The sequence below is a fragment of the Miscanthus floridulus genome, chromosome 19 (genome assembly GCF_019320115.1).
Source record: "Miscanthus floridulus cultivar M001 chromosome 19, ASM1932011v1, whole genome shotgun sequence".
Taxonomy (NCBI): Eukaryota; Viridiplantae; Streptophyta; class Magnoliopsida; order Poales; family Poaceae; genus Miscanthus; species Miscanthus floridulus.
In genome coordinates, this window is record NC_089598.1 from 24,055,776 (window position 1) to 24,066,867 (window position 11,092).

General features: G+C 53.0%; 1 protein-coding gene across 1 annotated transcript; it reads right to left on the bottom strand.

Annotated features, from left to right (window-relative positions):
* Positions 1-645: 645 nt before the first annotated feature.
* On the bottom strand, positions 646-2,285 carry LOC136529823 (growth-regulating factor 2-like). Its single transcript, XM_066522885.1, has 3 exons — positions 1,935-2,285; positions 1,042-1,812; positions 646-949 (listed from the first exon to the last, which is right to left on the bottom strand). Exons 1-3 carry the CDS (start codon positions 2,131-2,133, stop codon positions 942-944), a joined length of 978 nt encoding a protein of 325 aa, XP_066378982.1. The 5' UTR covers positions 2,134-2,285; the 3' UTR covers positions 646-941.
* Positions 2,286-11,092: the final 8,807 nt, after the last annotated feature.

The following is an 11,092-nucleotide window of genomic DNA, read 5'->3' on the forward strand; positions in this document are numbered from 1 at the left end:
GCTTACAAAACGGCTTCACGCTACAGTGCCTCGATTTGCGTAAAATAGATGAAGCCGAAGCTGACATAAGCCGTGCCAAAGAGACCCTAAGTAATAAGCCGGTTGGTAAGTTCAAACGAACAGCCATAATTATTGCTGGACGATCAACGGGCCTGTGGCAGGCGTGTTTTTGCCGAGTGGCTTTGGCAAGATCGTTCCTGTTGGCTTGAGGTTATTTCGAACTACTTATGGAATAATATTTTTTGAAACGATGCCCTTGTTTAGTTCGCGAAATTTGGAATTTGGGGCTACTGTAGCACCTTCGTTTTTATTTGGCAAATAGTGTCCAAACATTGACTAATTAGGCTTAAAAGGTTCGTCTCGCAATTTCCCACCAAACTGTGCAATTAGTTTTTATTTTCGTCTACATTTAATGCTCTATGCACGGACCACAAACATTCGATGTGACAGGTACTGTAGCATTTTTTTTTGACTTTGGGGTCCTAGACAAGGCGGATATTTCAGTCTAAGCATGAGCGAACAGAGTGATCGTCGGGTGTCTAGTCCTGTGAGGAAGAATCCACCGATCCACGGATGTGACAAACGATCAACGGCAGAGCCGCAGAGGAATCAGGTAAAGGAATCAAGGCGTGGGTCGCCGGAAAAGTGCTGACAAGGTTTGCATCACAGACTGGAGGAAGAAAGCACACAAAGCCACAGCCCACAGAGGTAGCGTAGCAATAGGAGCAACCTGAACGAAAATGTCACACAAAACGAGCTAACATTTGGTACGTGGAGTAACGTACTACTGCTGCAAAGGAACAAAGGAAGATCAAATCATAGACCTAGTACTGCTTGACTCGGTTCAGGCTTTGTGCCCTCGCCCCCCAACGGCAACACCAATCATCTCTTGCACCCATCACTGCTCGCTGTTGCAGGCTTGCAGCTAGGAAATGCACCGATCACTCCTCTGCGTGAAAGAAATCAAGCGGCAACACCAATCAGCAAACTGATTGTACGCAAGGAACCAGTAAAAGTGGAGTCTTTCGCTCGCCGGCTCACCGTTGTGGTATCGCGCGGCGGCGGAGGCAGCGAGGTCGGAGGGCGAAGCCGCGGGGATGGAGATGGAGAGCTGCGTCGCGTCCTCCGCCCCCGCCCACGACGGCCTCGAGTCGCCGCTCTCCCGCGGCCACTCGTCGAAGAAACGCCGCAGGGGCTTCTCCGCGGCCGCGGCGTCGGAGCCGGTGGCGGCCAGCGGCTTGTCGAGGCTCAGGTCGGCCCCGAGCGCGTGGAAGTGCCGCCGCCTGAGCTCCGCTTCCCGAAGCTCCTTGGATTGCCCGTAGTCGTAGCCGCCGCCGCCCAGGAAGAGCGACGGTGGCGGCGTCGTGTAGTGAGCGTGGGAGTGGGCATACCTGTGGTAGGACGGCGGCGGCGACGCGGAGTGCAGGCTCGCGTCGAGGTGGAGCTGGAGAGCGCCGGCGGTGGCCTGAGCCGGGGCGCGGGCTGCTGCGGAGGAGGCGCCGTGGCGGAGATGCTGCTGCGGGTGGCCGAGGCTCGGCGGCGGCGCGTCGGCCGCGCGAGGCGGCGAGATGGAGAGCGCGGACGGCCGGTACGCCGCGGCGGCGGGGGAGGTGGCGGAGGAGGTCACTTCCACAGGCTTTTTTGAACGGCTCTTCCCGCGGTGGATGTGCTTCTCGCAGTACTTGGACTCGCCGTGGGCCTCCCTGGAGCATCGCCACTTCTTGCCGTCCGTCCGCCGGCACCGCCCCGGCTCCGGGTCCTCCGCCTTGCGGCCAAACGGCGCCCCCGCGTCGTAGCAGCCCCAGTACGCCACTGCACGGGCACGTACATTCTCATCAGCGAGCGATGATGGCTAGTAGCGACGATGAGAGTAAAACATGAGGCGACAACTCGAGGTGGGGGAGGAGAGAGGCGCGCATGGAGCTAGGGCGTACGCGACGGCGAAGGCTGGGGCGGGAAGGCGAGCGAGGGCGCGGTGTCGACGCCTGTGGCGAGGCGGAGCGGCAAGACGAGGTCGTGCGGCACGGGCGCGCCGGAGGCCATGTACTTGAAGATGAGCGCCTGGTGCTCAAGCTCCTGCCACTGCGACGCCGTGAACAGGCGCCTCCCGCCGCCGTGCCCGCTCAGCATCATCTCCTCGAGCCCGCTTTGCCCGGCCGCACTCGCTCAACAACGCAGGCTGCGGCAGTGCCGAGGACGAGACAGAGGACGACGGCGCCGAGAGCTCTCTTCACTCGCAAGGGAAATGGGAATGAAATGAAATGGATGGGACTCCGATACTAGTAGTCTCCAGGTTTGTGCTGGTGTCAGGGCTCGGGAACGGGAAGACGTGAGTATCATCATCCGCCATCATGCATATGGCGGTGTCAGGCAGGCAGGCAGGCTGAGGCACAGCCGCACAGGCACAGGGGCAGCGCAGGTTGACAGGCGGCAGGCGTGTGATTTGGCAGGGACTGGGATTTGTTAAGGGCTTAGGATCATCTGGTGTAGACTAGTAGGTGGATTCATCTTTATTTGGTTTAAATTCATCAAGTATATGACTTGGGAGAGAGATAGACTCAGGAGAGGAAGATAAAGTAGAGACCCGTGCCTTCGGGTTTTGGTAGAGGAGAGGGGAAGAAATCGCTACGGCAGCGATTACGTAATACGTGGCGGTGTAGTTCAGGTGCCGGTGACGCGGTCAACGACGCTGTCGACGAAATATGGTCGGCAGTCTACCTAGGGGTATGCCCAAGATAGTAGATTATCAGCAGACAGATGCACAAGCCCCCAAACAAGACGGTGACGCAAGACAGACACGAGGGTTTATCCAGGTTCGGCCGCCAAGAAGGCGTAATACCTACGTCCTGCGTCTGATTTGTATTGCTGTATGTCAATGAGAGATGTTTTTTAGAGGGGTCCCCTGCCCGCCTTATATAGTCCGGGGGGCAGGGTTACAGATCTAGAAACTCATCCTAGTCAGTTACAATTGCCATATGTGGCCGGATAAGGATTCCTATTCTAACCGACCAGGATCCTGCTTGGTCACCAAATCCGTATTGATTCCTTGTGCGGAACTCCGATCAGGTTAACTGGGCCGCACGTCGTCTTTCGGGTGGACTGAACCCATCGATCCGGGCCAGCCCAAGCTTAGCCGTAAGGGTATAGGGGTTAATACCCCCACAGCTAGTCCCCAAGCATCATGTATTATGCTGCGACACGTCATTTTGACCTTCTCTGACAAGTGAGGCTTGAACCCTTGATGCCTCCGACCACCGTCATCACCGGAGAAGTAGGTTGTCCAAAGAATGTATGGTGCTCTTAAGAAAAAAGAAAAAGAAAAAGATTTCTTGTCCTGAGAAGTGTGCCCACTTGTATTTCTGAAAAGAAATGTAAGTGATCTTAAAGCTTAGCGTCCTTGAACATCAGAAGCGTAGGGGTCGAAAAACAAACACATTCACTGCAAGGTGAAGTGTGCCCACTTAGTCCCCGAGCCTGGTAGTAGGTGACGTAGGCACGTGGTGCCAGGGTCTTAAAAAAGAATTCCTAGATTAGTTGAAAACCAAATTGCCGCACAGGCAAAACAAGATGCACCGGCAGGTGCATCGTACCGACGTAGTCCCCGAGCTTGCTGGAAGACGAAATATGAGCCTTGTAGCAAGGTCTAAAGAAATGTCTCTTAACTGTATGTGAGTATAAATCACATGTAGCCAAGGAGAACCATTATTCAAGCAGTGGTCGGGGCAGTCCCCGAGCATATTATTAATCCTTACAATTATTCAAAGCACAGGGGTCGAGTAGAGAAACACATTCACCGCAAGGTGAAGTGTGCCCACTTAGTCCCCAAGCCTGGTAGTAGGTGACGTAGGCACGTGGTGCCAGGGTCTCAAAATAATTCCCGCTGACGTAGAAAATCCAATTGCCGCATAGGCAAAACAAGATGCACCGGCAGGTGCATCGTACCGACGTAGTCCCCGAGCTTGCTGGAAGGCGAAATATGAGCCTTGTAGCAAGGTCTAAAGAAATATCTCTCAACTGTATGCGAGTACCAATCACATGTAGTCGAGTAGAGCAAACTTCGAATAGTGGTCGGGAGAGTCCCCGAGCACGGCAGTGGTCATAGCATTTACTGAGTACGGTAATGGTTGGAAAAGTTACCGTGGTCGGAGTATTCCCCGAGCAAGGGAATGGACCGGTCAGTCCCCGAGCACAGTAGTGGTCTAGGCAATCCCCAAGCACAGTAGTGGTCTAGGCAATCCCCAAGCACAGTAGTGGTCTGGGCAATCCATTATCGCGTATGCCGCTTGTACTATTATTTGTTGTATTTATTTGTCGCCGTACTCTGTCAAGTCCAAACTGACACGTCTTGGTCAAAAAAGCAAACAGGTATAGCACGACATTCTGCCCTCTTACTCTTTCTGTCAAATTGTCGCTTGGCACCTGTATAGAGGTGCATCAGTGTGGGCCCTCTGACTTTATCAGCGAAGAGGCGCGTACACTGTAAACGAAGGGGCGTGTTTATTGGCATAGATCTCGAGGTGGTGTGAACAACCGTCCGCTGCGCGTGCGCACATCTCCCAAGAAACTCGGGCGGACGAAACGACGGAACTCTTCGTTATTTATAATGTAGATCTGGCAAGCTACTGTCACCGTTCCCCATTGTCATTCGCCGCCGCCACCTTCGTCTTCCTCTTGCCAAACCCTATTCCTCCGATAATCATCGCCAAATCCCCTCGCCACCGCATCCACCCCCTAGAAAGGACAGAGTAATGGCGAGGAGAGATGCCCAGAAGAAAGGCGGAATCATGGCGAAGGAGTGGTGGAAGTCGCGGAGCAACGAGCAGACCATCGAAGACCTCGTCGCCATGGGGGTGCTCCACAACAAGGCACTCGCTGGATGGCGCGCACCGAAAGGAGAAAGCTTCCCCGATCCACAACCAGGTGAGATTGTGGTTTTCGAAGATTTCTTCAAATGGGGTTTTGGGATTCCAGTGCACCCTTTCCTTCAGGGTCTCTGCTTGTACTATGAGATTAGGATTTGCAATCTGCATCCCAACTCGATTCTTCTCATCTCCACCTTCATCCATCTCTGCGAGGCGTATGGTGGCTTCCAGCCCCATTTCGACCTCTTTCGCCACCTGTTCTGTCTTCGGAAGAAAGGGAGCGGTGGCTCAAAGATCGTCGGAGGCGTCTACCTGAACCTATGTGACGGCATGAAGGCTCAATACCTGCACTGCCCCTGGAACACCTCATTGGACGAGTGGTACAAGAAGTGGTTCTACATCCGTGAAGAGCCGAACACCATCACTCTGTGCGACGTGGGGCTAATTCCAGAGAAGAAAAATAGCTGGTCGGAGAAGCCCGAGAACTTGGAGCAGATCGCCGAACTGCTCGGGATGATCCTGTGGGGAAGGCTTGATGGCCCAAGCGTGGTCGGCAACTTCATCAGCTGAAGAATTCAGCCCTGCCAGAAAAGGATTCATCCTGGCTTCGAGTACCAAGGAGGCACGGATCCAACAAGGACCAGGAAAGAGCCGCTCGACAAGATGGAAATCAAGGCCAGGATTGGAGAGCTGTTCAACCTGGCCGATCCCAATTATGTCGCGCTGAACGCCATCGAGCATGCCTTCAAGCTGGCTCGACCTCCCCCAAAGGTAAATGACGCCTCCTTTTAACTGTAGAGTCATGTTGTAGCAAGAAAATAACTGTTTGCCCCCATTTTGTGTCTCAGTGCAATGGTCGTGACCGGGCAGAAGTGTTCGTGTCACCTCCCCCCGGTGTAGAATGGCCGCAAGCTACCGGCCCAGCCGCCCAGACCAGCGCCAGGACCGACGACGTTCACTGGGCGGTACTCGAGATTGTAGAGGACGCCTCGACCAGAGCCGCTGGCAAACGTCCGGCTGCCAGCAAATGACGCCAAGCCATCTTCCCCCTGTCGGACGACGAAGCAGAGGATGCAGACATCTTCCGGCTCGTCCCCCGAAAGAGGAGAAGGCAGGTGGGACCGATGGAGCAGGGTGGCTCCTCTGGGCCAGCAGTGGTCACAGCACCGACCACTGCAACACAGAGGACAGACGAAGGAAACGTCAATCATCATACCCCGACGCCTGTACCGGAGGTAGAAAGAGTCCCATCGGAAACTGCCGAGCAAGCGGAGCAGGGGCGGTCGAGGAGACGTTCCTTCGCCACATCATTTCGCAAGTCAAAGCTGTAAGTATCTATATTTTTGATGTAAGCTTGCATTTTGCATTGGATACTATTATCTTCTGAATTTGTCTCTGATGCATTAGATCGGCATCCACCGAGAGCCCCGACCAGCTAGCTGGGTGCGGCACGTCTTCGCCAACAACGGCGGGTCAAACTGCCCAGCAGCCAGCCATGGAGGAGCCCATAGCAGGGACTCCGCCTGGGCCTCAGCAGGCGGACGACCAGACGCTAGTCCCCGAGCAGCTGGTCAAGAAGACAACCGAGCAGAGTACAAGTGCTCCGAGCACGAACCTTGCTGAGGCAGATACCATGGCGCCAAGGGAGCTGGATCTAGCCGAGGAGCAGCAGCCAGAAGTGGCCCAGAATGTTTTTGCCGATGCGACGGCTCGTGGAAAAGCCCTGGTGGTCGTGGAGTCTGCAAACTCCAGACCAGCGCCGCCTCCCGAACAGGAGGCTGAAGAAGAAGAAGTGGAAGAGGTCCTGGGCCGTCCCCAAGATAGGCGACAACATGTATATGTGTCGCGCTATCGGAACGACGAATGGATCATGCACGAGGAAATCCCAGAGGTCAAAGAGACCTTAAGAGTCGAACGTGCGGCCAAGCATCTGGTGACAGAAGTCTAGGTATATTTGGCTTGAGTCCTTGACCCTTTTGTGTAGTCGAACTGTCTGACGTAGCTTGTCTGTATGCAGGATTTGATGAAAACTGCAAGATACCGAAAAAGGTGCTTCGACCAGATAGAAGGAATCACGGCGACCAATAAGGAGCTGACGGCTGAAGTGGAACGCTTACGGCGCCAACTTGAAGCCGCCGACCAGGAGAGGACAGACCAAGAAGCACAGAACCAAAACCTAGTCGGCCAGCTCAATAACAAAGAGCGAGAGAGAACAAGTAAGTTTTCACCGTATCATAGCAAGTGCAAGACTTGTGTTATTGTGTTCTCGGCAGTAACAGCTGTAATGCAGGTTTAGAAGCTGAAATGACCCTACTCCAGGGGGAAAATAGCCGTGTGACTGCAGAATGTGGTCGCCTGAAGGAGGACAACGAGAAACTGGCACGCAGCCAGTCTGAACTCCAAGACCACACTACCAGAATGAAGGAGGACCTGAAAAGTAAGCATTCCAGATCACCTCTCTCATTCTATTGCCCACCTTGCCTTGTCGTGTCATCACGTTTGATGTCTTGTACTGCGTTCAGTTTTGAAAGTCAATGCCAAGAGGCACCTAGAGGCCATGATCAAGGAGCGTGACGACTGGAAGGCACGATGCCTCAAGGCCACCGAGGAGCGGGACACGTGGAACAAGCGGTGCCAAGAAATGGCAACTGGTATTGTGCCCGTCCTCGACCTTATCGATCCGGCGCTCACAGAGGAAGAGCTAAGGACGCCCCAGCTCGGACTGGTCGAGAGATGTAGACAAGCATGGGGGTGGTTCCAAGAATTCGTGAAGGAGGCGGGTGAGTACACGGGTGCCCATGTGCTAAGTATGGTGCGTGCTCACTACCCCCTGATCGATCTCAAACGCCTGGAGGCTGGGTACCCGAAGGAGATAGACCCAGACAAGGCAGAAGAGCTTCGGACGGCCCAGCTGGACTTGTCATCAAAGATAATTGGCGATATTAACCTGTGTGGAGGTGGGACAACACCTGTATAGGGTGTGCCATCGACAAGCTAGCTAGAAACGCCATCATCTACAAGCCAACCAACGAAGCCTGCGGTCTCGACCAGCCAGGCACCGGCGGGGCCATCCCCTTCAGCTCGACCAGCTCAAGAGTCCCCAAGACTCGAGTAGGGTATCAGAGGCGGCGAGCAGCAAATGCCATGCGCCCCGACCAGCCAATGTAATAGGCTTAGAGCTGTAGAAGGAGGACATAGTTGTGTTATTGTAAATTGGAGCCTCTTCAGGCAAGCTTGTAATAACGTAACTGTATATCAATATAAGCTCGTTTGCTTTATACAAAACGTATTTAAGCTTGAAAATTTTTTTGTTGGTGTAACTAAGTGGGAACGTGTTAACGTTCTGTTTAGTTGTACCGTTTTGCTCGACACGTCATCCCGAAAAGTTTGTGCGGCCCTAGTTTGGGATGTGGTCGGAGTGTGAGGTACTATGACCTGTGCACACATGGACGCAGACAAGTCAAACCAGGGGGGACCTGCCGATCACCCGCAACGTAGAGAGCGGATCCCGTGCATGTGTTGGGAGGAATCGGAGACAGGGCCTGCTCCGAAAACCGTAGAAGGAGTGGTGGTCGGCTTGTACTGGCTAAGTTAGAATAGCCATAAAATTCGGAGTGACACATTAGAGTGGTCGGAGAAATCATAATTGCTTTATTAAAGTAAATCGAAAATACAAGTAGAGTACATATCTCAGTAGTTAAGCATAGAAACGTCTAAGCTTGTCGATGTGCCACGAGTTTGGTACGTCCGTGCCATCCAGGTGAGCTAACCTGTAAGACGTTGGACGTGTGACTTCCTTGATCATGAAGGGTCCCTCCCATGGGGTTGCGAGTTTGTGGACACTAGCCTAGTTCGTCTTCCACTTCAGGACTAAGTCCCCGACCACGAAGAAACGCTCTTTAACATTCTTGTTGTAGTACCTGCGCAAAACAACAAGGTATTTGGCCATGCGCACACAAGAATCGAGCCTTTTCTCCTCTGTGCTGTTGACTTCTAGCTCCCGTACTTCATTGACCTTGCCCTCGTCATAGTTCTCTACCCGTGCTAATCTGAAAGCTATATCTAGTGGGAGGACTGCCTCAGCGCCGTAAACCATAAAGTATGGTGAGACGCCGGTGTTACGACTGGGCTGAGTCCGGAGGCCCCAGACCACGGCTGGTAACTCCTTAAGCCATCTTCCAGGAGCTTTATCGTTTTCTCTGTACATCCTCTTCTTCAATGCGTCCAAGATCATGCCATTTGCCCGCTCGACTTGTCCATTCGCTCTAGGGTGCGCCACCGAGACGTATTTTACAACTATGCTCCTTTCATCGCAGAAGTCCCAAAAAGCGTTCCCGGTGAACTGAGTGCCCAGATCAGTAATGATGCTGTTGGGCACGCCGAAACGGTGGATGACCTGGTCGAGGAACATGACAGCTTTCTCTGAGGATGCCTGTACCAGAGGCATGTATTCTATCCACTTAGAAAATTTATCAATTAGCACGAAGACGCATGTAAATTTCCCAGGAGCCGGTTTGAAAGGCCCGATCATGTCCAGTCCCCAGCATGCGAAGGGCCAAGAGGCTGGAATCATCTGGATCTCATGTGCTGGTACATGGATTCTCTTGGAGAAGAACTGACAACCCTCACAGCGGCGGACTAGCTTCTCTGCGTCGGCAACTGCTGACGGCCAATAGAACCCTGCTCGAAAAGCCTTACCGACTAGCGTTCTTGAGGCCGCATGGTTGCCATAGGAGCCAGAGTGGATTTGGTCCAGGAGACGCTCACCTTCCTCCTGGGTTATACACTTCATCAAGATTTCCTCCTTTGCGTTTTTGCGCCATAACTTGCCATCGACGAGCAGATACTGCTTACTGCGACGCATCAGTCGTTCGTTTTCTGTTCGATCAGTGTAACCGCTACCATCTGTTAAGTACTTGATGAAAGGTGTCCTCCAGTCTGGCTCATGAGTGGTCGGAAGCGGCTCGGTTGTGCTTGTTGCTAGAACCGTAGCCACTAATTGCTGGTCTGAAGCTTTGTCGATCGTTGAATCTTCGTCTTCAATGGAAGGCGTGAGCAGGTCTTGGACGAATACGCCATGTGGGATTTTGGCTCGGGATGATCCTAACTTTGACAACGCATCCGCTGCCTGGTTCTTGTCTCGGACCACGTGTATGTACTCGATGCCATAGAACCTGCCTTCCAGCTTTCTTATCGATTTGTAATATGCGTCCATCTTTTCACTGGTCGTGTCCCAGTCCTTATTGAGTTGGTTGATGACCAGAGCCGAGTCTCCGTAGACATAAAGACGTTTAACTCCAAGCTCAACCACAATGCGTAGACCATGCAGGCATGCTTCATACTCGGCGGTGTTATTAGATGCTGGGAAATAAATCCTGAGGATGTACCGTAGCTGCTCCTTGGATGGTGACACGAAAAGAACTCCTGCTCCCGCACCGTCAATGTTGAGACAACCGTCGAAGTACATCGTCCAATATTCGTCGGATCCCGGAGAGGCAGGCGTGCTTAAGTCTGTCCACTCGACGATGAAATCGACGAGTGCCTGAGACTTGATTGTAGTATGGCTTGCAAATTCCAAGGAAAAGGGGCATAGCTCCATTGCCCATTTGACGATGCGTCCGTTCACATCCTTATTGCGAATGATGTCCCCCAAAGGATACTCGGTCATGACCACCACCCGATATCCGTCGAAGTAATGTCTCAACTTTCGGGATATTATCAGTATGGCGTAGATCAGTTTCTGAATCTGTGGGTACCTGGTCTTGGATTCGTTGAGTACCTCACTAATGAAATAAATTGGCCGCTGTACCTTGTAGGCGTGGCCCGGCTCATCGCGCTCGACCACCATTGTAGTGGAAACCACCCGATCGGTTGCCGCAATGTAAAGTAGGAGAGTTTCGTCTTCTCTGGGAGCAGTAAGTACCGGGGGTGATGTGAGGTATTCTTTTAGCTGCGTGAAAGCAGCGTCTGCTTCCTCCGACCACTCAAACTTCTCGGATGCTTTTAGCAGTTTGAAGAACGGTAGCCCTTTTTCTCCTAATCTTGATATGAAACGGCTTAGAGCGGCCATGCATCCGGTAAGCTTCTGGACATCTTTCACCTTTTTTGGAGGCTTCATGTCTAAGACAGCTTTGACTTTCTCCGGGTTAGGGCGTATGCCGTCGTAACTGATGACGTTGCCGAGCAGTATGCCAGAAGGAACGCCAAAGATACACTTCTTTGGGTTTAAT